This window comes from Salmo salar, chromosome 27 (genome assembly GCF_965601325.2).
Source record: "Salmo salar chromosome 27, fSalSal1, whole genome shotgun sequence".
NCBI lineage: Eukaryota > Metazoa > Chordata > Actinopteri > Salmoniformes > Salmonidae > Salmo > Salmo salar.
In genome coordinates this window covers 33839085-33866236 of record NC_138317.1, presented here as the reverse complement: position 1 = coordinate 33866236, position 27152 = coordinate 33839085, and the positions used below count along the sequence as shown (strand labels likewise).

Below are 27152 nucleotides of genomic sequence, written 5' to 3'. Positions count from 1 at the left end.
TTACTGTTGGCAATATGCATTCGGGCAGGTTGCATTCTCCTGGCATCCGCCAAACCCAGATTCGTCCATCAGACTGTCAGATGGTGAAGCATGATTCATCACTCCAGAGAACATGTTTCCACTGCTCCAGAGTCCAATTGCGGCGAGCTTTACACCACTCCAGACGACGCTTGGCATTGCGCATGGTGATCTTAGGCTTGTGTGCGGCTGCTCGGCCATGGAAACCCATTTCGTGAAGCTCCCGACGAACAGGTCTTGTGCTGGCATTGCTTCCAGAGGCAGGTTGGAACTCAGTAGTGATGATTTGTTGCTCCTAGACGTTTGCACTTGACAATAACAGCACTTACAGTTGACCGGGACAGCCCTATCAGGGCAGAGATTATTTTTTTGTAACAGTATTTTTTATTGGAGTTTCACAATTTTCACCCATATTAAGAGATACAACAACAAAGACAAGGCAAAAAAACAGCACTCACTTACACATATCCGTATGTATGCATGCACGTACACACACACACACCATTTCCCTCTCCCCGCTCAGCGCTTCTCTCACCCCATCCCCCTCATTGCGTCTCTCAATACATACATTTTAAACAAACATAAACAGAGATACATTTTTTTTTTTAATTACAAAAAATAACAAAAATAAAGAAATAATAAAAAATAAAAAAAAGGTCAGTTTAAACCAAGAAGTTGAGTTCCCCACATGGACCGTACAGTGTAATTCTGAAATACATAGATCACCGTTCTAAGAGAATCCTTGCAGCATAATAGCTGACACTTCAGGTTCTAGGTAATTGCTCTAGTACGATTACATATAGATATTGTTTTTGCATATTTCCAAATGTCCTCCCACATCTCTTCGTCAGTAGTAACAGACAGTTATTTTTCCCACACTTGTTTCACCCTCTGTGTATCGACAGCGGAAAAGGACCTTAAAGCATCATAAAACAGACTTACAGACATTTTCCTTTGTGGGAAAAAAAGCATTCTTTCAATGACAGACATATCAGGGTTGCCAATTAAGGTGGTGCTCTTCAGAATATAATGTCTTACTTGTAGGAAACGGAAAAAGTCCTGCTTTGGGAGTTGATATTTCTCGACCATCTGCTCAAATGACAATAAAATCTTATCCGCAAATAAGTCATTTAGTCTGCGTATGCCCTTATTAAGCCAAACGTTAAAGCCAGCATCCAGCAATCCTGGGGCAAAATCTGGGTTGTTAAGAATTGGGGTAAGAGCAGAGGTTAGTTTGGACCTTCCCAGGAAACGTTGAACTGACCTCCATACTTTGAGTGTGTTAAGTGTAATGGGGTTGTTACAATGATCTTTTACAGACTTGAAACTTGTGAAAAACAAAAGATCCTGTAAAGGGTATTTTGAAAGAGAAGTCTCAATGTCTAACCAAATAGAGGAGTCATCGTTTGTGATCCAGTCTGAGATATAACATAGGTGGGCACACCACTGATAGAACCTGATATTGGGCAGATCCAAGCCACCCATAGAACTTGGCAGCTGCAATATTGCCATCTTAAGTCTTGGCTTGCGTTTACTCCATATAAAGGAACTTAGCCATCCATTTACATCCTTTATTACCTTATTGGAGAGTAATACTGGGATCATTTGGATTGGGTAGAGTAGCCTAGGTAAAATGTTCATTTTCAAGAGGGATATTCTACCCAACCATGAAATCGGAAGAGAGTTCCAGCGCTCCAGATCCTGTCTTATTGTGTCGAACAAGGGAACAAAATTGGCTTTGTACATTTGTTGGAATTTAGGAGTTACAAATATACCCAGATACGTAAAACCTGAGGGAGACCATTTAAAAGGGAAGGGGGGAGAAGTATTAGGTACAGAGTGAAGGTTACCAAGTGGCATAGCCTCTGATTTAGTTAGGTTAATCTTGTAGCCTGAGAATTCGCTGAATAACTCAATAATATTAATAAGCTTATTTTATGGTGAACATCACCAATGAGCAGCCCCTGTATAGCAGGCGTTACCCTGATGGCCTCGGCCAGTGGTTCCATAACAAGTGCAAATAGGAGGGGAGACAAAGGACAGCCCTGTCTGGTACCTCTGTGTATAGGGAAGCTATTTGACCGTAGTCCATTAGTAAGGACAGCAGCCTAAGGATCATCATATAAAACTTTCACCCATTTTATAAAGTTGTCCCCCAGACCAAATTTATTTAGAGCAAAGAATAGGTAAGACCACTCCACACGATCAAATGCTTTCTCAGCATCTAGGGAGAGCACAAGACCATCCATAGCACTTCGTTGGTAGACTTCAATTACATTAAGAAGCCGTCTGACATTGTTACATGACCTACGTCCCTTAATGAAGCCAGTTTGGTCTCCTTTCACAATTAGTGGCAGTGAGTCCTCTAATCTTGTGGCTAGAATTTTAGAAAGCAATTTTCTATCCACATTCAGAAGGGAAATTGGTCTGTACGAGGAACAAGACTCCGGACATTTTCCCTTTTTGAGAATAAGTGATATGTTGGCTTCTCGCAGCGTTTGGGGGAGCTGGTCATTTGAAAATGAGTGGTTAAACATATCACGCAATGGCTCAAGGATCAGGCCATGGAACTCTTTATAGAACTCACTACAAAACCCATCCGGTCCTGGGGCCTTACCATTTTGCAGATTCTTAATTGCGGACATTATCTCATCCTTAGTAATAGGAGCATTAAGGAGAGACCTCTGTTCTTCGGAGATAGTAGGGAGCTCAATCTTAGAAAAGAAGTTCTCCATTAACTTGGGTGCGGCATTTGGCAGTTCTGAGGCATAAAGATTTGCATAAAATTTCTTAAATGAGTCATTTATCAATTTATTTTCATATAAATGATTGCCATCAGAATCAGTAATAGCCGCAATTGACTGTGAGTCAGCTCTCTTTTTAGCTAGGTACGCCAAGTACTTTCCTGGCTTATCGCCATGGAAAGTTTTTTTTTTTGAAAGTTTTTTTTGTTGCTTTTTTTTGCTTTTGCTTGACAAATCTCATTTTCTTTTCAGCGTCCTGTGTTAGGAGGGAGTCCAACGTTGATCTAATGACTGATATTTCCTTTAATAGGGCAGGAGTGGGAGTTTCAATGTAGTCCTTCACTTTAGTTCCTAATTCACCCTCTAGTGTTTTTTGCTTTTCACGCTTTTTCCGCCTCTTAGTGGCTGCGTATGACATAATCAGACCCCTGGCGTACGCCTTACAGGTTTCCCAAAGGAGTGAGGGGTTATCTGTTGATTGAGAGTTAATAGAGAAAAATGCTTTAAACTCTGTAATAAAATATGATGTGAATGTATGGTCTTTAAGAATGGTTGTATTCAACCTCCAGTGTCTTGACTGATTGAATGCCCCGTTGAGTTTTATGTCCAGGATCACCTCCGCATGATCAGATATGACTATGCTTCCTATCCTAGCGGATAAAACCGACTGCAGTGACGTCCTGGGCATAAAAAAGTAATCTATTCTAGTCTGACAACCATGAGGTGCAGAGAAAAAAGTGAACTCTCTGTTGGAGGGATGAAAAGCTCTCCAAACATCAGCATACCCCAGATCATCACAAATAGCTGTAAGTGACTTAGCTTGAGGAGAGAGTGAGGCTATACCACTGGGAAGCTTATCAATAAGGGGGTTCAACAAACAATTAAAATCTCCTCCAACCACTGCAGTGTCTGAGTTTAATTCTGAAAAGTCTAGAAATACCTTAGTGAGGAAGTCAGGAGGGTGGGCAGGGGGGAAGTAAATATTCATTATGGAAATGCTCTGCCCTTGTAAAGTACCATTAATTATAACAAAGCGACCCAATTTATCTTTCACACACTTCAAGACCTTAAGTGGTAGGTTCTTTTTCACAAGAATTGCTACACCTCTACTTCTGGATGTAAATGATGAGAAAAACACTTGACCAAACCCCCATTGTTGTAATTTCAGATGCTCCTTATCATTCAAATGAGTTTCTTGTAACAGGGCAATATCAATATTTTCTTTTTTCAAAAAGGACAGTACCTTCTTCCTTTTAATGGGGTTATGGCTCCCTCTAATGTTCCATGTACATACACGTAGTCTGTTACCTGCCATTGCGCTTTGACCATTCAATATCCAGACTGAATCCTACTGTAAAAATGGGGTGGTACCTTTTTCCATGTGTTGAACTCTCCTCTATGTCACTGAGCGTAAACAAACGATATGAACCCTGAACTCGAACTATACTAAACCCAAAAATTAAACATGAAAAGATCCAAAAGGGGGTTTTCCCACTAGCTAACATGCAGGGGATTTCAACTTTCCAATGTAGACTCTTAAGTCCGCATTGCCACTCAATAGCCTCATCCTTTATATATGTGGAAATTAAAATCAATAGAAGAAGATTGAGGCTCTTCCACCTAAAACCAAGCCTGGGCACCAATATAGGTTCACACATATCTCAGTCTGAGTTACTTTAGCAAGAAAAATAATAACGATACGAATATTACTGAACAGGAGCACATGAGAACTTACACCACTGTTTCATGATCAGATTAAAAATAAAATAAGACGTTATCCAATGCTGCTGAGGTGCAGCTTAAGGTTATTTACCCGAGAGAGTCAATAAACGCAGCAGCCTCTTCAGATGTGTAGAGTTTTTTAGGCTATCCGTTGACCATAATCTTCAATGTGGCCGGGTACAGCAGTGCGTAGTCGATCTTCATTCTCTTGAGTCGGGCCTTCACCTCGTCAAACGCCTTGCGCCTTCATACAACCGCTGTGGAATAATCATTGAAGAATGAGACCTTTGGACCTTTACGTTGACTACCGTCAGAACCGATGTTTCTAGCCGCATCCATGACGCGCTGCTTGTCGGTAAAGTTGTGGAACTTTATAACCACTGGTCGTGGGCGCTGATTAGGACCGGGTATCGGTGCTTGAGAGCGATGTGCTCTGTCTAGCTTCACCCGACCAGCCTTAGTGTCCATTTGTAGGTAGTCAGGGATCCATTCCTCAAAAAATTTTACTGAACGTGTCCCTTCAGAATTTTCCGGGAGTCCCACAACACGTATATTGCATCTGCGTCCTCGATTATCCAAGTCATCAATGTGCTCCGCCATTTCGCGCACCTGTTTCTCAAGTGCTTTTATCTTAGTGTCCATGGATGTAGTTGAAGTTTCCACAGTAGCAATTCTTCCTTCCGCCTCATCAACACGTTTGACAACCCTCTGTAGTTCAGCTGAATGGCCTGCTATTGCTTCCAGGACCGTTCTTATCTTAACATCGATCACTTTAGTAATGTTATCCGTCATCCTTTGAATCACCAGGTCCATTGTGCCTGGATCTGTAATGTTGTTAGATTCGCTAACGTTAGCTAGCTCCTCCTGCACATCTACATGGATGGCGGTTTTGGTCGACTTCTTAGTAGCTCTGTTGGGCATGTTGTCGGAGATTTTTGAGAAATAGTCGCCAAGACTCATTGTAGGGTAACTTATTTAGCCAATTCTACCACTTTTTCAAGCTAGGAGATTAATGTAAGAATATAAATTTACGAATACCGCGTGAGCTCGCTGAAACACCGTGTTCTCTCTACGGCGCCATTTTGTTCCCCTTCGTTTAATCCAGGGCAGAGATTTGACAAACTGACTTGTTGGAAAGGTGGCATCCTATGACGGTGCCACTTTGAAAGTAACTGAGCTATTCAGTACGGGCCATTCTACTTCCAATGTTTGTTTATGGAGATTGCATGGCTGTGTGCTCGATTTGTATATACCTGTCATCAACAGGTTTGGCTGAAATAGCCGAATACACTAATTTGAATGGGTGTCCACATACTCTTGGAGTCTCTATTTGCCCTGGTCAAAAGTAGTGCACTATAAATGGAACAGAGTGCCATTTGTGGTGTAGCCTATGAACTACAAACCTACCGGCTCGATCCCACCAATTTTGCTGACACACAGGTTAGGGCCTGGAGATCTGGAGTGCAGCAGGGATCAATAGAGATGACAGGGATGCTCGAGAGCTCCAGAGCTCAGTGGGGCTGCCCTCCTCCTCTCCCCCCACTGGGGTGCTCTATCTAGTTGAGGGCAAACGTCTCCGGGTTTGGGTGCCTGCCACCTCAAAACACCATGACAGGCTCACTGCAGATTCTCCTTCCACCCCTCTCTTAACCATACCTGGTACCCACCAATTAAATGTTTAATTTTCCAGAGTTGAGGTCGAGGCATTGGGGTGATGGATATTGATGAACTGGCAATTTGCAGCGTCACCCCCCTCACCCCTGCCACTGTCACCCCTCTCTCTCCTGTCCTTCCCCGGCCCTGTCCCCTGACCTCTCCTACTTTAACTCAGTGCTGTGCTGTGACTCCAACATGAGGCTTTCTAGTCAGGCAGCCTGCTAGTCAGCTGTCTCACAGACAGCCTAAAGCCCTGACGTGACGTGTCCAAGCTGTTCCTCACACACATCACAATGGCCTTGTCATGTAATAGAACACAACTGTCTCGTGTTATGTGTTCTGACATCTGCAGCCGTGACATACACTGAGTCTACTGCTCTTTCCATGACATAGACCAACCAGGTGAATCCAGGTGAAAGCTATGATCCCTTATTGATGTCACTTGTTAAATCCACTTCAATCAGTGTAGATGAAGGGGAGGAGACAGGTTAAAGAAGGGTTTTTAAGCCTTGAGACAATTAAGACATGGATTGTGTACATGTGCCATTGAGGGGGAATGTGCAAAACCAAAGATTTAAGTGCCTTTGAACGGGGTATAGTAGTAGGTGCCAGGCGCACCGGTTTGTGTGAAGAACTGCAATGCTGCTGGGTTTGTCACACGCAACAGTTTCCCGTGTGTGTCAAGAATGGTCCACCTCCCAAAGGACATCCAGTCAACTTGGCACAACTGTGAGAAGCATTGGCGTCAACATGTGCAAGCTCCCCTGTGGAATGCTTTCGACACCATATAAAGTCCATGCCCTGACAAATAGAGGCTGTTCTGAGGGCAAGGGGGTGCAATTTAATATCAGGAAGGTGTTCCTAATGTTTGGCATACTCCGTGTATATTCTCACATAGACATCTCCATTTTTGTCAGATTCAACAGACACTCTATTCCAGAGCTTTAGTTCATACCCTAAATAGTCTTCCACGGATGTTACCCATAGTATAGCTGTCTGAACTACCACACTTTTGCCATGACACTTTTGAACTCTAAAAGTGTTGGTTCTGAGAGAGGTCAGCGAATATGGTTAATTATGCAGTAGGTGGGTCTAATCATGGATGCTGATTTGGTTAAAACCGCAGACAAGAGAAGACAGCCTTTAACTTAAGACTCAGTGGTGTCTGTATTATGTTGCCTCTTTAACCTAAACTAATTACATGCCACTACCATGGCTCTAGTCTCTGCCACTACCATGGCTGAAGTCTCTGCCTGCCATGGTCCCTGTGGCTCAGTTGGTAGAGCATGGTGTTTGCAACGCCAGCATGGTGTGTGCAACGCCAGGGTTGTGGGTTCGATTCCCACGGGAGGCCAGTACAAAAAAAATAAAAATAAAATAAAATAAAAATAAATGCATGAAATGAAATTGTATGAAATGTATGCATTCACTACTGTAAGTCGCTCTGGATAAGAGCGTCTGCTAAAATACTAAAATGTAAAATGTCTCTGCCACTACCATTGCTGAAGTCTCTGCCACTACCATGGCTGAAGTCTGTGCCTGCCCTGTCTCTGCCACTACCATGGCTCTAGTCTCTGCCACTACCATGGCTCTAGTCTCTGCCACTACCATGGCTGAAGTCTCTGCCTGCCCTGTCTCTGCCACTACCATGGCTCTAGTCTCTGCCACAACCATGGCTGAAGTCTCTGCCTGCCCTGTCTCTGCCACTACCATGGCTGAAGTCTCTGCCTGCCCTGTCTGCCACTACCATGGCTGTAGTCTCTGCCTGCCCTGTCTGCCACTTCCATGGCTGTAGTCTCTGCCTGCCATGTCTCTGCCTGCCATGTCTCTGCCTCTACCATGGCTGAAGTCTCTGCCTGCCCTGTCTCTGCCACTACCATGGCTCTAGTCTCTGCCACTACCATGGCTGAAGTCTCTGCCTGCCCTGTCTCTGCCACTACCATGGCTTAAGTCTCTGCCTGCCCTGTCTCTGCCACTACCATGGCTGAAGTCTCTGCCTGCCCTGTCTCTGCCACTACCATGGCTGAAGTCTCTGCCACTACCATGGCTGAAGTCTCTGCCTGCCCTGTCTCTGCCACTACCATGGCTCTCGTCTCTGCCACTACCATGGCTGAAGTCTCTGCCTGCCCTGTCTCTGCCACTACCATGGCTGAAGTCTCTGCCTGCCCTGTCTCTGCCACTACCATGGCTGAAGTCTCTGCCTGCCCTGTCTCTGCCACTACCATGGCTGAAGTCTCTGCCTGCCCTGTCTCTGCCACTACCATGGCTGAAGTGCTTTAGCAGCGATTTGTTAAGGGTCAGCCACAAACAACACAAACACTCCCTAAGGGCGCTGTGTCCTCTTGAGACTCATCCTAAGTGTTCTGTTTTAGAGTTGACCTGAAAGAGACCTCAGTAAAGGAATAACATAGCATCTCGTTAATGTGTTGGCACAGTTCAGGACCAGCAATAATACTTCTTATTTAGCAGATGCTTTCAGTTTTATCCAATGTTACTTTTAGTTAAGACAGCTATTGAAAGAACAACAACAACTGCAAGAAGGAAACAACCAATAAAGACTAGATCAAGTATTGACGCAATGTTCTTTGTCAGAAATGGCAGGTTCGCGAAGCAATTCAAGCACTTAGACTACACCACACGCAGGTGTTCAAGGTGTTGCCATTCACCAGAGAAGGACATGGTAATGGGTTAGGAAATATCATTTGTGAGAAGGCTGTGTTACTCCAAACAAACTGGACAATGGCTCCTTTCCTGTCTCCATGTGTTAGTGCTGAGCTATTAACTGAAATTCTTCATTTCTTTGGTTATTAAACAACTAATTGACCGACGTCAGTTCAATTACTTGAATTCTATTTAGTTAGGTTTTTTTGTGAGCCCAATTTCTCTAGAGAGAAATCAAATAATTCACGAGAGAAATTAAGAACTATGTTAGACACTGGGTGCAAGGGAGTTGTAGCAAATATTAAGCAAATATTCAACCTAGTTTGTCGCAGAAATGTGGTAATTAGCTACAATGACCATTGCGCCTGTTTTTTTCCCACTCGGACATAGGATCAGAGAAGAGACGGCGAAGTGAGAGGTTTCACTCTCTCCAAAATCTGTACGAAATAAGTCCAGTTCATTTCTATGGCTTATTTTGGACCTAAGCTTGTCGCCTGTCTTCCTGCCTTTTGGACAACGACTCTCATTGTTAGGGCGGAGACATGAGCCATCTCGTCATTATATACAGATCTCTGGACGGATACACTTTTACGCCTGAAAGAGGAATGTACACAACACAATGACGAGAGAGAGGGATACAGACAGTTTGTGATCAGTTAGCCTTATCTACTTTAAAGAACTAGTAAAATGATTTTGAAGAACTAGTAAAATGATTTTGTCAGACCGCTATGCAGTGTACTTTAGCTAGGCAGGTTAGCTAAATAAATCAAATCAAATAAAATGTTATTGGTCGCATACACATATTTAGCAGATGTTATTGCGGGTGTAGTGAAATGCTTGTGTTCCTAGCTCCAGCAGTGCAGTAATATTGAATAATACACATAAATCTAAAAGTAAAAAAATGTAATTAAGAAATATAGAAATATTAGGATGAGCAATATCGGAGTCCGAAGTATAAATATATAAACTGAACAAAAATATAAACGCAACATGTAAAGTGTCGCTCCCATGTTTCATGAGCTGAAATTAAAGATCCCAGCTCAAAAAGATGATTTCTCTCAAATTTTGTGCACAATTTTGTTTACATCCCTGTTACTGAGCATTTCTCGTTTGCCAAGATAATCTATCCACCTAACAGGTGTGACATGATCATTACACAGGTGCACCTTGTGCTAGGGACAATAAAAGGCCACTAAAATGTGTAGTTTTGTCACACAACACAATGCCATAGATGTCTCAAGTTTTGAGGGAGCGTGCAATTGGCATGCTGACTGCAGGTATGTCCACCAGAGCGTTTGCCAGGCAACTGAATGTTCATTTCTCTACCATAAGCCACCTCCAACTTGATTTTGGCAGTACGTCCAACCGGCCTCACAGTCACAGACCACGTGTATGGAGTCGTGTGGTCGCGAGCGGTTTGCTGATGTCAATGTTGTGGACAGAGTGCCCCATGGTGGCGGTGGGGTGATGGTATAGACAGGCATAAGCTATGGACAACGAACACAATTGCATTTTATCGATGGTAATTTGAATGCACAGAAATGCCATGACGACATCCTGAAGCCCATTGTGAGGCCCATTCTTTAAAAATGTTTGGTATGTGTGACCAACAGATGTATATCTGTATTCCCAGTCATGTGAAATCCATAGATTAGGGCCTACTAAATGTATTTCAAATAACTGATTTCCAAATATGAACTGTAACTTAAATTGTTCCTTGTTGTGTTTATATTTTTGTTTAGTATATATGTGATGGACAGTATGCATCGACATTATGGACAGGATGCGGATTGAATATTTGGTATAATAGTATGACTAAAGTATGGGGAGCACATAGATAACGTTAGATGGTCTGGCTGACTGGCTGCTACTGCCTGGGCAGAGATAGGATGATGACTTTAATGAATGAAAAATAAAGTAATCAGATAAAAACAAAGTAATATACACAACTGAAATATTTTATTATTTCATATTAATTTCCTATTTTTCATTTGATGTCTACCCAATGTAGACCTGATAGAGACAATGGAATATTTTCAATGTTTCGGCAATGGAATGTTCACTATTTTTGGCTTTAGAAGGTACATTAAAAAGCTCGAAAATCATTGTAATGTCATTATTTCATAATGCATTTAAATGTAAAAAAAAACGACTTTGAAACTGAAATCGACAACCGTGATTACTTAAAAAAAATAATCGAACCGAAACAAAACCGACCTCAAAAAGCACTAATCGCTCAGCACTGCTACAGTATGTGTGACAGAGCATGGTGTCCACATGCCATATGCCACACATTGTGGGTCAGGATATAGGAATGAGTGGTACATGAGAGTTCTAGGTCACTGATAGAGTCCAAGTGAAGCCTTGACTCGTGTTTAGGTGATCAGCAGGGAACTGACCTAACAATGTCCTCTCCCTGGAATTCCAAGCTACAAGACACTCTTGAGCAGATAGAGGTATGTAGGAGCTTTTCTTTTCTCTTTGTTCTTATTTTTCATTTAAAAAATAGTGGAAATCCACCCTACCTTCAGTATTTTGATGCTTTATTGAGACCGTAATGAAAAGGTGGGAGAGACGGAGCGATGAGAAGAGGCCACAAGGATTGAACCCTGGTCTCCTGTGAGGAGGCATACATGTGCTTATTGCTGGGTGTGTTACCTATTCCATCACGACTCTTTACACATAGGAGCTTTTCTTACTATTTCTATTGATTGAGTACACTGCGATTTCTCACACATCTCAAAGGTTGTTTGATACTAAACATATGAAATATTCCATGTCATTTTTCTTAAAGCCTACATCTAAAAAGAGGGAAAAGGTGTTTTGTCTTGAAATTTTGAGTTGTTATTTTTCAGTTCTCCCTGCTACATATTGACATATTCAAAAAGCCATTACTGCTAGAGTGGTAAACATAGTTAATATTATCCATTTAATTAAAGCCATATTTTAATAATTATGTCTGGAGAATGGTATTCAATGCAATTTTCCAACATCCACGCTTAGGGAGGTTCATTACCTGGGGTCCATGTGAATGTATGACGCACACACACGCCGACACATAGCTTGACTGTGTGAGTAAATGCACTCCTCTGAGAGCTCATGGTCACTCATGGTCACACACACACACACACACACACACACACACACACACACACACACACACACACACACACACACACACACACACACACACACACACACACACACACACACACACACACACACTACACACCCACACAGAGCGAGAGCGACACCGTCCCTGCAGTGAGCGGTGTCTTGGTCTCGACATTGATCTGCTGTATAGATGTAATTTGGAAGTCTTGCGTGGAGCTCCCCCTGGTAGCTTTAGCTCCGTGAATCCTCAAAACATTTTTCTCATCATGCTCTCTAATCCTGCTTTCTCTACCATACATAAGACTCCTCTCTCAACCCGGGCCTCTATGGAAATGCAATGTAGCCAGCCATCTGAATAAAGCAAATTTGTTTAAATTCACCAATCATATTTTAACAATAGCACCACCATCTTTTCAGTCTGTCATAGTTACTGTAATATAGATCTGTTCATGTACATATAAACTCAGCAAAAAAAGAAACGTCCCTTTTTCAGGACCCTGTCTTTCAAAGATAATTTGTAAAAATCCAAATAACTTCACAGATCTTCATTGTAAAGGGTTTAAACACTGTTTCCCATGCTTGTTCAATGAACCATAAACAATTAATGAACATGCACCTGTGGAACGGTTGTTAAGACACTAACAGCTTAGGCAAGTAAGGTCTTTCTACTGACTCTGAAAAACACCAAAAGAAAGATGCCCAGGGTCGTGTCTTAGGCATGCTGCAAGGAGGAATGAGGACTGCAGATGTGGCCAGGGCAATAAATTGCAATGTCCGTACTGTGAGACGCCTCAGACAGCGCTACAGCGAGACAGGACGGACAGCTGATTGTCCTCACAGTGGCAGACCACGTGTAACAACACCTGTACTGGATCGGTACATCCGAACATCACACCTGCGGGACAGGTACAGGATGGCAACAACTGCCCGAGTTACACCAGGAACGCACAATCCCTCCATCAGTGCTCAGACTGTCCGCAATAGGCTGAGAGAGGCTGGACTGAGGGCTCGTAGGCCTGTTGTAAGGTAGGTCCTCACCAGACATCATCGGCAACAACATCGCCTATGGGCACAAACCCACCGTCGCTGGACCAGACAGGACTGGCAAGAAGTGCTCTTCACTGACGAATCGCGGTTTTGTCTCACCAGGGGTGATGGTCAAATTCGCGTTTATCGTCGAAGGCATGAACGTTACACCGAGGCCTGTACTCTGGAGCGGGATTTATTTGAAGGTAGAGGGTCCGTCATGGTCTGGGGCGGTGTGTCACAGCATCATCGGATTGAGCTTGTTGTCATTGCAGGTAATCTCAAGGCTGTGCGTTACAGGGAAGACATCCTCCTCCCTCATGTGGTACCCTTCGTGCAGGCTCATCCTGACATGACCCTCCAGCGTGACAATCCCACCAGCCATACTGTTAGTTCTGTGCGTGATTTCCTGCAAGACAGGAATGTCAGTGTTCTGCCATGGCCAGCGAAGAGCCCGGATCTCAATTCCATTGAGTACGTCTGGGACCTGTTGAATCAGAGGGTGAGGGCTAGGGCCATTCCCCACAGAAATGTCAGTGAACTTGCAGGTGCCTTGGTGGAAGAGTGGGGTAACATCTCACAGCAGGAACTGGCAAATCTGGTACAGTCCATGAGGAGGAGATGCACTGCAGTACATAATGCAGCTGGTGGCCACACCAGATACTGACTGTTACTTTTGATTTTGACCCCCCCTTTGTTCAGGGACACATTATTACATTTCTGTTAGTCACATGTCTGTGGAACTTGTTCAGTTCATGTCTCAGTTGTTGAATCTTGTTATGTTCATACAAATATTTACATATGTTAAGTTTGCTGAAAATAAATGCAGTTGACAGTGAGTGGACGTTTCTTTTTTTGCTGAGTTTATGTTCATAATTAGAAAGTATTTGGTATTCGGAAAAAAGTTAAAACACTACAGTATTTTCATATCTCAACGTACATTGAACATACTGTACTGTAATTTATAAAATGAGTAGAATGTACAGTATTTTGCTTTCTCAAATGAAACTTCCGTAGTGTGATATTCCTTTATAATATACTTTCTCTGCTTTCCATTGTTAGATAGAAGTACATTAACAAAATGTTCTGCCGTAAATAAAATGTAGTCTTCTTCATCCTTCTACCCGACCTGTTTCCCTGTATTTATCTCAGCCAGCAGCTCTGTTTAACATCAATGGTGGGGCTCCTTTGACCTTGGGGGAGGCTGAGTGCGTATCTCTCTTCCCCCTGGTTCTCCCTGGCTCTCTGTGACTGACATGTAGCCTGCGTCCCAAATGCCAGCCAATTCCTTACATAATGCACTACTTTTGACCAGAGCTATATGGGTCCTGGTCAAAAGTAGTATACTATATAGGGAATAGTATACAATTTGGGACGGCCTCAGCCCTCCGCTATGGCAGCTGTTGCTAATTGTCTTGGCCCTAGGAGTTGATTCATGTCCAAATCCCTGGTCTTAACACTTCTAATCCCTCTCTCCTCCATCCCTCCCTTCCCCTCCTCCTCTACCCACCCAACAGGAGCAGCTGGATGTGGCCCTGTCCAAAACCTGCAAGCACTTTGACGTCTCCCACTACACCAGAGTTCAGCTGGCGTACACCGTCCTGGGAAAGAGCCAGGTGAGAGATCCATCCTCTGTCAACAGATATCTGCTCTGCTCTGACGGCTTCTGTCCTCATCATTTTGTCTTCCATTCCCCACTTTCTCTCCCCCTCTTCCGTCTATATTGTTCTCCCTCCCCGACTCCCCTTTTTTTCCACTACGTCTCTCTCTCTTTCTCTCTCTCGCTCTCTCTCTCCCTCTACCCATCCAGTGGTGGAAAAGTACCCAATTGTTATACTTCAGTAAAAGTAAAGATACCTTAACTGAATATGACTCAAGTAAAAGTGAAAGTCACCCAGTAAAATACTACTTGAGTAAAATTCTAAAAGTATTTGGTTTTAAATATACTTAACTATCAAAAGTAAATGTAATTGCGAAAATATACTTAAGTATCAAAGTAAAAGTATAAATAATTTCAAATTCCTTATATTAAGCAAACCAGTAGGAACAATTTTCTTGTTTTTTAAAGTTACGGATAACCAGGGGCACACTCCAAAACTCAGACATAGTTTACAAACAAAGAATTTGTGTTTAGTGAGTCCACCAGATCAGAGGCAGTAGGGATGACCAGGGATGTTCTCTTGATAAGTGTGTGAATTGAACCATTTTCCTGTCCTGCTAAGCATGCAAAATGTAATGACTACTTTTGGGTGTCAGTGAAAATGTATGGAGTAAAAAGTACATTATTTTCTTTATGAATGTAGTGAATTAAAAGTAGTCAAAAATATCAATAGTAAAGTGCAGATAGCCCCACAAACTACTTAAGTAGTACTTTAAAGTATTTTTACTTAAGTACTTTACACCACTGCCTGTCTCCCTAACTTCTCTCTCTGTTGATGTGCGGTGATTAATTTCTGAGTCACGCCCCTTTCCTCTGTATTGTACTCCCTGTTTCTCTCTCCTCTCTCCCTCTCTCCTCTATCCCTCTCTCCCTCTCTCCTCTCTCCCTCTCTCCTCTATCCCTCTCTCCTCTCTCCCACTCTCTCCTTTCTCTCTCTCTCTGTCTCTCTGTCTGTCTCTCTCTGTCTCTGTCTCTCTGTCTGTGTCTCTCTCTGTCTCTCTCTCTGTGTGTGTGTGTGGATCAGGAGTGATGAGTCATACCTGGGTTAATATTATTTTCCCCATGTTGAGGGAAGTGTCTTGTAGTTTTTACACTGTCTCCCCCCCCCACTACCAACACGGAATCACAGATCTGTAATCCCTAGTAAAGCTTTTCCATTATCACTAGTAAAGCTCCCCACCCCACCCAACTGTCTTCGAGATGGTATATATTTTTTAAATGCTTTATTCAGGGGACTGTCAGTGTCAGGACTAAATGCATTATTCAGGGGACTGTCAGTGTCTGGACTAAATGCATTATTCAGGACCTGTCAGTGTCTGGACTAAATGCTTTGTTCAGGGGATTGTCAGTGTCTGGACTAAATGCATTATTCAGGGGACTGTCAGTGTCTGGACTAAATGCATTATTCAGGGGACTGTCAGTGTCTGGACTAAATGCTTTGTTCAGGGGACTGTCAGTGTCTGGACTAAATGCTTTGTTCAGGGGACTGTCAGTGTCTGGACTAAATGCTTTGTTCAGGGGACTGTCAGTGTCTGGACTAAATGCATTATTCAGGTGCTGTCAGTGTCTGGACTAAATGCTTTGTTCAGGGGACTGTCAGTGTCTGGACTAAATGCTTTGTTCAGGGGACTGTCAGTGTCTGGACTAAATGCTTTGTTCAGGGGACTGTCAGTGTCTGGACTAAATGCTTTGTTCAGGGGACTGTCAGTGTCTGGACTAAATGCATTATTCAGGGGACTGTCAGTGTCTGGACTAAATGCTTTGTTCAGGGGACTGTCAGTGTCTGGACTAAATGCTTTGTTCAGGGGACTGTCAGTGTCTGGACTAAATGCTTTGTTCAGGGGACTGTCAGTGTCTGGACTAAATGCTTTGTTCAGGGGATTGTCAGTGTCTGGACTAGATGCTTTGTTCAGGGGACTGTCAGTGTCTGGACTAAATGCTTTGTTCAGGGGACTGTCAGTGTCTGGACTAAATGCGCAGCAGGAAATGCAATCTTGTAGTGTATTCAAGGTTTTAAGTATTCTAACGTTTGTCATTTTGATTTGCCATAACAAAAAATGTATCAACCCCTACAAAAATGTAATATAATCCACATAATAATTTGACATGTTGTCACGGCTGTCGAAAGGAGCAAACCAAAGTGCGGTGTGGTTGTAGTTCCACATTTTTATTAAATCTGTGAAACTTTGCAAGACATAAATAACTGAATTGACAAAACAACAAACCGTGACGCAGAGAGAAACAAACACTACTCAGAATATAATAACCCACAAAACCCAGGATGGAAAAACCCCTATTTAAATATGATCTCCAATTAGAGACAATGAGGACCAGCTGCCTCCAATTGGAGATCAACCCAAAAAACAACAACATAGAAATAGAAAACCTAGAACTTAAACATAGAAATACAAAACATAGAAAAACACAAAACACCGCCTGTCACGCCCTGACCTACTCTACCATAGAAAATAACCTCTTACTATGGTCAGGACGTAACACATGACTTGTTGCTGCGGGATTCTTTTCTGTGTGTGTGTCAGTCAGACTCAGTAACTGTGTGAAGGATGAAGTGAAGACCACCCGCAGCGCTCTGGATCGGCCTGCCTTCCTGGGAGAGAGATAGCAACTCTGGGAAAGAATTCCTGTTGGCCAATCAAATGTCTATTTACAAACTCATCAAAACAATACACTGTATAATGATGGTGATGAATGAAAGAGGTTAGTTAGAGAAGCCATAAAGAGACTGTCTACCAATTCCCATGCCATGTGTATTTTTCCCATTTACGGAGCTACTCATGTGGAAAACAAAAACGTGCTTACGTGATGATTAGTGTCTCAGTATGATTGACAGCCCTTAGCCATGAGGCGAGAGTGGCCCTTAGCTTCAGAGACTGCGTCATCTGCAGATCATCAGCTTTTTAGAGTAGGCTATCCACAATCACAATGGTTGTACTCTCCATAATGATAAACACCTTCTTCAAAGGCAGGGCGGTGATACTGAGTAGTGAGAATAGTGCCGGCTCTGAAACTCAAGGACCTATTGTTGGCCTGGCTCAAGGCCCTTTCACTCTTTGTGTGGGTGATTGCACGTACGCATGCATGCCCAGACACACACACCACACACACTTTTGTATTTTGTGTCGCGCTCCCTTATCTATGCACACAGAACAATGGTGACTTTAGGGCTTCAAAGCTGAAAGGGTCTCATCATAGCAAGGCCGTGTTCAGTTTGATATAAATTAATTTTCCTTCGGGTGAACAAGCAGCTCCCTGCTCCTCTCCGTGTGGCTCAGCCTTGTGTGCCGCCATTAGCTTAATGAGTCTAGGTACGCGTCCCAAATGACACCCTATTCCCTATATAGTGCATATGTGCTCTCGTCAAAAGTAGTGCACTATATAGGGAATAGAGTGCCATTTGGGACACCGCTCAGCAATACTGTTTACACCTTGTCTTTGCGAGTATTTTTGTTTGCATTTCTTTACTTGTATTATTCCATTTGTCTAATGGACTCATCTGTCGGGTACCTGGTACATTCAGAAGTACTTGTTAGCGAACGGTTGTGTTTCCATGGTTGCTTCCCAAATGCACACTATTCACTATATAGTGCACTTCTTTTGAGCCCTTTGAGTATAGGGCTCTGGTCAAGAGGAGTGTGCTATGTAATGAATAGGGGGTGATTTGGGGAACAACCCATGCAGTTCTTAATCACTTAGTACTGCCTCCAGTTCAGCGGTAAAGACGCCGTTAACCTGCTGATTGGCCAATCTTCAGATGCATAACATTGCTCTCTGTGCTATTGTGTTGACGTTGATTAATGATCAGACACTGGGTGAGAAACGAATCACAGAGGAAAAATAAAGCTCTTTATTTAGCAGAGTATTTCAAGGAAAATAAGGGCCAGATTTGTCTCTGGGGTTGGTTTAGTTTTTTGATAAAGTGCAGAGGAGCAAACATTTAATGAATCTGTAGTTTGGGCTACATCTCAGATGGAACCCTTTGACTGTGCTGGTGTTCATGCCATGTCACAACACTATCCGTCCCCAAAAATGATCTGTTTCCCTGTGCCTCTCTCCATAGACGGCCATGGACCAGGTCCACATGCACTTCACCCAGGCCATCCACAACACTGCTATGTCATGACACTATCCGTCCCCCATAATAACCTTGTGTCTCCTCTCTCCATAGACGGCCATGGACCAGGTCCACATGCACTTCACCCAGGCCATCCACAACACTGCTATGTCATGACACTATCCGTCCCCCATAATAACCTTGTGTCTCCTCTCTCCATAGACGGCCATGGACCAGGTCCACATGCACTTCACCCAGGCCATCCATAACACTATGTTCCAGGCGGTTCTGGGATACGTGGAGCTCTGCGTAGGCAACGCCGACACCAAGTTCCAGAAGATGCAGTACAGGGACCTCTGCACGGTAAGGATGCTAGCTAGCTACCTTCTATCATCTTACTGTAGTAAGGCCAACCAAGACCTTACCTAGGATTTGTCTTCTTAGCACGGCCAACCAAGACCTTACCTAGGATTTGTGTCTTCTTAACATGGCCAACCAAGACCTTACCTAGGATTTCTGTCTTCTTAGCACGGCCAACCAAGACCTTACCTAGGATTTGTCGGCTTAGCACGGCCAACCAAGACCTTACCTAGGATTTCTGTCTTCTTAGCACGGCCAACCAAGACCTTACCTAGTGTTTAAGTGTTATGTTATGTGCAGGGCCAGTTTTTTTTATCACCATGTGACTACCTGGCCTGGTAAAACTTTGGGTCCTGGTATCAGGCTATGATTGGGGCCAGAGTTTTTCCTGGTCAGGTCCCATTACCGCAAAGAAAGGATTTCCTTGTTTGAAGTTCAGGTGACCAAGGAAAAACATCAGCCTCTATTATGTAATATCTAGGTGCCGATGTAATACTGTATCTTTAGTAAGCCATCGGTCTGGTGCAGTAAACAAACATAGCGTCAATCTGTGGTGGAGTACAGCCTTGGACAGACTTGGAGAAGATTTTATAAGCTTGGCTAGATGCCCACTAAGGGAATTACCATATATTGTGTTGTTTATTAAAGAGCTGAATAAAGGATTTAGGTCACACCAGTAGAAATCCCTGCTACTCCGTTGACTTGATAAACACTCAGACACACGACTCCCCGAGAGCTCATATTGTACTCTAACCAAGCAGAAAATGTCCCTCGTCTCTGAGGGAGAGAGGGATGGAGAGAACGAGACACATTCATTTTCTCAGTCCGTAGAGAGGCGTTCTCAATCATATACCTTTTTTATGAGATAAATAACCGTATTTAAGTGGACGAGGGATGGGCTCTTTTGAAAAGCAGCTGCTGAGTGGTGGTGGCCTTATTTGGCCAAATGCTCTCTCGCGCTCTCTCTTTCGCTCTCTTGCTCGCTTTCTCTCTCTGCCCAGAGCTTTGGTTGGGTCCAGACACCCAAATCACATTTGCATGGTTATGTAAAGCGCCTGTAATCAGCAGGGCCATGCATCACAATTCCACAGAGTGAGTTGTCTTCTCTTCCAGAGCCTTTTATTACCTTGCTGACACAGCTGAGTGGGGGAATCGAACACTGTCACTCCCCCCTGTGTTGTTGTTTCTACCTTGACCACTAGATGGCGGAGCAGCTGTGGTTTGTATGAGATCTGGGACTCCTATGGGGAGAAGCACCAGAAATGTGGGTTGGAGGCTTAATCAAGACAGGTTGAAGGACGAGGGCATCTTCTTGACTCTGTGCTTTAGAGCCTGGATTTGTTAAAGGTGTTTCTGAGGTTGGGAAGATCACAATATCAGTCCCTTCCGTGGCAGAAAACTAGTTCTGCTTCTAGTTCAATATTCTTAAACTATCCTCAAGTCTTAAACTATCCTCAAGTCTTAAACTATCCTCAAATCTACAAGGAGAACAGTGCATAGTTTAAGTTTGCCTCACCAAGTACTGAAGCAGAGCTTCTAGATTTAAGGAGAAATGACTTTCACTCTCCCTCCTCACCAGGTGTGTTAGGAGAGGGATTCATTCTGTTCATTATTGGGATCTAAATGTTTGGGGATTCTGTATAGGGAGGGAGAGAAGCTGTAATATTAGCTAAGGGGGAAGCTAGAAGGGGATTGAGTAACGAAGGCTTCGCCACATGATGCTGAGGCATTGAGCTGTAACAGGCCGCTGAGGCATTGAGCTGTAACAGGCCGCTGAGGCATTGAGCTGTAACAGGCCGCTGAGGCATTGAGCTGTAACTGGCCGCTGAGGCATTGAGCTGTAACTGGCCGCTGAGGCGTTGAGCTGTAACCGCTGAGGCATTGAGCTGTAACTGGCCGCTGAGGCGTTGAGCTGTAACTGGCCGCTGAGGCATTGAGCTGTAACAGGCCGCTGAGGCATTGAGCTGTAACAGGCCGCTGAGGCATTGAGCTGTAACAGGCCGCTGAGGCATTGAGCTGTAACAGGCCGCTGAGGCATTGAGCTGTAACTGGCCGCTGAGGCATTGAGCTGTAACTGGCCGCTGAGGCGTTGAGCTGTAACCGCTGAGGCATTGAGCTGTAACTGGCCGCTGAGGCGTTGAGCTGTAACTGGCCGCTGAGGCATTGAGCTGTAACAGGCAGCTGAGGCGTTGAGCTGTAACAGGCCGCTGAGGCATTGAGCTGTAACAGGCCGCTGAGGCATTGAGCTGTAACAGGCCGCTGAGGCATTGAGCTGTAACAGGCCGCTGAGGCATTGAGCTGTAACAGGCCGCTGAGGCATTGAGCTCTAACAGGCCGCTGAGGCATTGAGCTGTCCTGACAGCAAGACATGTCCTTGTTTCACACCGTAAGATGCAAAAGAAAGGGCCGTACCTATCACCTTTAAATGTCACTCCATGTCCCCAATTTACCTGTCTGACAGTGACTAGCCAGGCCAGTCTGAAATTGGATGCAGAGAGCTGTACAGTGTTCTGATTATGGACGGCAAAATGTTTACTTCTCTTTAACGTATGCGCTGTCAGTCTTCAGCGTCGCCTGGGCGATTTCTGCATCGCCCCGACTCGTCCTCCCTTACTTTGGATTGATGGGGTGTGTCATGTTAGCATTGGGCTGCGCGATGGATTGGCCTCCAAACAGGTAGAGCTATGCGCTAGCTAACCTCGCATGTGTTTATCACTGTGAAGCTCGAACCTGACAAAGACAAAGATTGTGGACAGGCTGTTCCTTTGATGACACATGAGACTAGATAGGGTGCTCTTTCTCTCCACGGCTCCACACTCAGTGACTGGCAACAGGTTTTAAGGAAGATAAAATCTTTGTTATTACTTTGGCACCAGTTCCACTGGAAACTAAACAGAAAAATGCTCTCTGTGTTTCTTTAAGAACAGGCGAGGATGGAGGAAAGCTGCTTTGTGAGAAATGTTTTGATGCTTTAATCTTCTGAGCGTCTATACGGATGTGTGGGGGAATGAGATAAATGTGTAGTACCTACACCGACCTGGGAAAGGCAGCAATACGCAACAAAGCGTCTTGGAATAAGCCTTGAGACTTAGAAACTTCAGAAGAGAGAAAAGTTGCTTGGGGATTTAGGGACACTCTCTTGTCTACCACTCACTCCCTCGAGTCCCTCCCCTGAAGGGTACATCATAAAATATATACAGGATAGTATGTAAATTGCACTCTCTACTGTCCTGAACTTTGCAATGAGTCATTGAAATTAAAATTCAAGGGGTACGCAGAAAGGTCAAATCATATTGTGAATCATTATTGGTCCCCTTCCATACTTCAGCCATCTTTCTTTCTTTCTCACTCTCTCTTTCTCCCTTTCTCCCTTTCTCTCTTTCTCTCTTTCTCTCTTTCTCTCTTTCTCTCTGTCTGTCTGTCTGTCTGTCTGTCTGTCTGTCTGTCTGTCTGTCTGTCTGTCTGTCTGTCTGTCTGTCTGTCTGTCTGTCTGTCTGTCTGTCTGTCTGTCTGTCTGTCTGTCTGTCTGTCTGTCTGTCTGTCTGTCTGTCTGTCTGTCTGTCTGTCTGTCTTCCCCCTCTCCTGGACTCCCTGGCTGTGTCCCAAATGGCACCCTATTCACCTGCACTACAGTAATAGATGAAGATGTACAGATTACAGGCTTAGGCCTGGCTCGTAGTCAACGTTCTAATTCATCCCAAAGGTGTTTGATAGGGTTGAGGTCAGGGCTCTGTGCAGGCCAGTCAAGTTCTCCACACTGATCTTGGCAAACCAATTCTGTATGGATCTCGCTTTGTGCCTGGGGGCATTGTCATGCTGAAACTGGAAAGGGCCTTCCCCAAACTGTTGCCACAAAGTTGGAAGCACAGAATCATCTAGAATGTCATTGTATGCTGTAGCATTAACATTTCCCTTCACTGGAACTAAGGGGCCTGAACCATGAAAAACAGCCCCAGATCATTATTCATCCTCCACCAAACTTTACAGTTGCCACTATGCATTGGGGCAGGTAGCGTTCTCCTGGCATCCTCCAAAACCAGATTCGTCCGTCGGACTCCCAGATGATGAAGCGTCCACTGCTCCAGAGTCCAATGACGGCAAGCTTTACACCACTCCAGCCGACGCTCGCTTGGCATTACGCACGGTGATCTTAAGCTTGTGTGCGGCTGCTCGGCCATGGAAACCCATTTCATGAAGCTCCCGACAAACAGTTATTGTGCTGACGTTGTTTCCAGAGGCAGTTTGGAACTTGGTTGTGAGTGTTGCAACTGAGGACAGATAATTTTACGCTCTATGCACTTTAGCACTCGGCGGTCCCGTTCTGTGAGCTTGTGTGGCCTACCACTTCGCGGCTGAGCCGTTGTTGCTCCTAGACGTTTCCACTTCACAATAACAGCACTTACAGTTGACCGGGGCAGCTCTAGCAGGACAGAAATTTGACGAACTGACTTGTTGGAAAGGTGGTACTCTATGACGGTGCCACGTTGATAGTCATTGAGCTCTTCAGTATGGCCATTCTACTGCCAATGTTCGTCTATGGAGATTGGATGGCTGTGTGCTCGATTTTATACACCTGTCAGCAACAGGTTTGGCTGAAATAGCCAAATCCACTAATTTGAAGGGGTGTCCACATAGTGTTGGTGATGTAGTGTACCTTCAGAGTTGAAAGGGTATCTTATGTTATGATAATGGGGTTTGATAAGGATAATCTCTTTTTCTAAAATATATTTTTGAAAGTTTTTTTTTATTGAACAGATAGTGGGGAAATATATAGAGAGAGGATCAAAGTGGGGAAAGAGAGAGAGAGGATGACAGTGGGGAAAGAGAGAGAGGATGACAGTTGGGACAGAGAGAGAGAGGATGACAGTGGGGAAAGAGAGAGAGGATGACAGTGGAGACAGAGAGAGAGAGAGGATGACAGTGGGGAAAGAGAGAGAGGATGACAGTGGAGACAGATAGAGAGAGGATGACAATGGAGGCAGATAGAGAGAGAGGATGACAGTGGGGAAAGAGAGAGAGAGGATGACAGTGGAGACAGAGAGAGAGGATGACAGTGGGGAAAGAGAGAGAGGATGACAGTGGAGACAGATAGAGAGAGGATGACAATGGAGGCAGATAGAGAGAGGATGACAATGGAGGCAGATAGAGAGAGAGGATGACAGTGGGGAAAGAGAGAGAGAGGATGACAGTGGAGACAGAGAGAGAGAGGATGACAGTGGGGAAAGAGAGAGAGAGGATGACAGTGGAGACAGATAGAGAGAGAGGATGACAGTGGAGACAGATAGAGGGAGGACGACAGTGGGGACAAATAGAGAGAGAGAGGATGCAGTGGGGACACAGAGAGAGGGAGAGAGTGGATGACACTGGGGACAGATAGAGAGAGAGAGGATGACAGTGGGGAAAGAGAGAAAGAGGATGACATTGGAGACAGAGAGAGAGAGGATGACAGATAGAGGATGACAGTGGAGAAAGAGAGAGAGAGGATGACAGTGGGGACAGATAGAGAGGGAGGATGACAGTTGGGAAAGAGAGAGAGGATGACAGTGGAGACAGATAGAGAGAGAGGATGACAGTGGAGACAGATAGAGAGAGAGGATGACAGTGGGGACAGATAGAGGGAGGACGACAGTGGGGACAAATATAGAGAGAGAGGATGCAGTGGGGACACAGAGAGAGGGAGAGAGTGGATGACACTGGGGACAGATGGAGGGAGTATAACAGTGGGGACAGAGGGAGAGGGAGCATGACTGTGGGGACAGATAGAGAGAGAGAGAGGATGACAGTGGGGACAGATAGAGAGAGAGGATGACCGTGGGGACAGATGGAGGGAGTATGACAGTGGGAACAGTTGGAGAGGGAGGATGACCGTGGGGACAGATAGAGAGAGAGAGAGAGGATGACAGTAGGGACAGATAGAGAGAGAGGATGACCGTGGTGACAGATGAAGAGGGGTTGTGTGAAAGGGCAGTAGGCTGGATTTAAACCTATACCTACATTATCTCTAGACCAGCCAGGCCATATAAAGATAATATCTTCTTGATTACATCAACATTCTATCATCCCAAGGTTCACTCACTGATTACAATCAGTATCTCGATTGTGTAACAGTATGTTCATTCTGACAGGACACGGTGCGAGTTAATTAAATGGTCCATTGTTCATGTGAAGGACTGTGAAACCCTTAGTGGAGGTGAACCTTCCATGGCCTTTCAGCATTCAGATCAGCTTTCAAATGAGGCAACACAACATTATCATCTCTCTGTCTCTCTCTTTTTCTCCTCTGTCTCTTTCTCCTCTGTCTTTCTCTTTCTCCTCTGTCTTTCTCTCTCTCCTCTGTCTCTTTCTTCTCTGTCTTTCTCCTCTGTCTTTCTCTCTCTCCTCTATCTTTCTCTCCTCTGTCTTTCTCTCTCTCCTCTATCTTTCTCTCTCCTCTATCTTTCTTTCTCCTGTCTTTCTCTCTCTCCTCTGCCTTTCTCTCTCTCCTCTATCTTTCTCTCTCCTCTGTCTTTCTCTCTCTCCTCTGTCTCTTTCTTCTCTGTCTTTCTCTCTCCTCTGTCTTTCTCTCTCTCCTCTTTCTCTCTCCTCTGTCTTTCTCTCTCTCCTCTGTCTGTCTTTTTCTCTCTCCTCCATCTTTCTCTCTCCTCTGTCTTTCTCTCTCCTCTGTCTTTCTCTCTCCTCTGTCTTTCTCTCTCTCCTCTATCTCTCTCTCTTCTCTGTCTCTCTCTCTCTCTCTCTCCTCTGTCTGTCTCGCTCTCCTCTATCTCTCTCTCTCTTCTCTGTCTCTCTCTCTCTCTCTCTCCTCTGTCTGTCTCGCTCTCACAGTTCAATTCAAAGGGCTTTATTGGCATGGTTACCAAAGCATGTAAAACAGATAATCATATATGTTTCAAAAGAATAGAAACATTTCACATGTTATATTAAGCTATGTACAGTGTTGTAACTATGTGCAAATAGTTTAAGTACAAAAGGGAAAATAAATATGGGTTGTATTTACAATGGTGTTTGTTCTTCACTGGTTGCCCTTTTCTTGTAGCAACAGATCACACATCTTGCTGCTGTGGTGGCACACTGTGGTATTTCACCTAATAGATATGGGAGTTTATCAAAATTGGATTTGTTTTCAAATTCCTTGTGGGTCTGTGTAATCTGAGGGAAATGTGTCTCTAATATGGTCATACATTTGGCAGGAGGTTAGGAAGTGCAGCTTGGTTTCCACCTCATTATGTGGGTAGTGTGCACAGTCTGTATTCTCTTGAGAGCCAGGTCTGCCTACGGCGGCCTCTCTCAATAGCAAGGCTATGCTCACCAGCTGCGATAGAAAAAGGTGTTTATCTTCTTATGTAACAGCATCAATAAACAATTCAACGCTCAGACCGTTTGTTGTGTTCTCTCATTTATATAAAGGAGGTCTGCTTTCATTTACATCGATGTTCCCAGATTTCCAGGCCTATTTCCCTCACTCTCTATCTCTCACAGTCTCTCTCTCTCTGTCCTGTGTTTTGTGCTTGCATCATTATTCAGTGAAAGTGATACTTTCTCCAAACACATAACCCCTTGTCTCCCCCCCTTCCAGCTGCGATAGAAAAAGGTGTTTATCATCTTGTGTAACAGCATCAATAAACAACTCAGTGCTGGTGCCGTTTGTTGTGTTCTCTCATTTATAAAGGTCTGCTTTCATTTGCATCAATGATCCCAGATTTCCAGGCCTGGAAGCTCATTTCTTGTGTCTTGCTTCCTCCTGTCTCTTTTGGGAGCGGTTTCATATACTTTCATATTTAGTTTCTCTAAAACTCAAGTTTCTATTTCTTTGTGCTTATACTGAATGGAAGGTAGATTTGCAGCTAGCAGTCATTCATGTATCTCAGATTAAACAGACACTGTTGTTTTTGTCTTCAAATTGTCCTTGGCATGGAGTTAATGAGGTGATTTATTCTAGCATGGGATGATGATTCACCCACTCTAGCTCGTAACAACCTTTACATCTCAAGCTGTCTAGGCACAATAGTGTTAACCAGGCTTTCAATAATTAATATTTCAATGTGCCAGATAGGTCTGCACTTCACTCATCACCACGGTAACACCAGATGAGTTTATCTAGTGCTCTGGTAGGCGATGAAGT

The 27152-nt window shown here is 44.2% G+C and overlaps 2 protein-coding genes across 3 annotated transcripts in view; both read left to right on the top strand.

The window, feature by feature from the left end:
• Positions 1-18742, top strand: part of LOC106588944 (syndetin) — a 101618-nt gene extending 82876 nt beyond the window's left edge. The window contains exons 9-10 of the mRNA XM_082970271.1: positions 14459-14557; positions 18680-18742. Coding sequence (XP_082826397.1) covers positions 14459-14557; positions 18680-18742 — 162 coding nt within the window. The remainder of the gene's footprint in view (positions 1-14458; positions 14558-18679) is intronic.
• Positions 18743-18899: 157 nt separating this feature from the next.
• LOC145864385 (syndetin) overlaps positions 18900-27152 on the top strand; it is a 66535-nt gene continuing 58282 nt past the window's right edge. For both annotated transcript variants that reach the window (XR_014382951.1, XM_082970226.1), the window contains exon 1: positions 18900-19036. Coding sequence is in view for 1 of the 2 variants with exons in the window: in XM_082970226.1 (XP_082826352.1) it covers positions 18902-19036 (135 nt within the window). In the remaining variant the exon portion in view is untranslated. The remainder of the gene's footprint in view (positions 19037-27152) is intronic.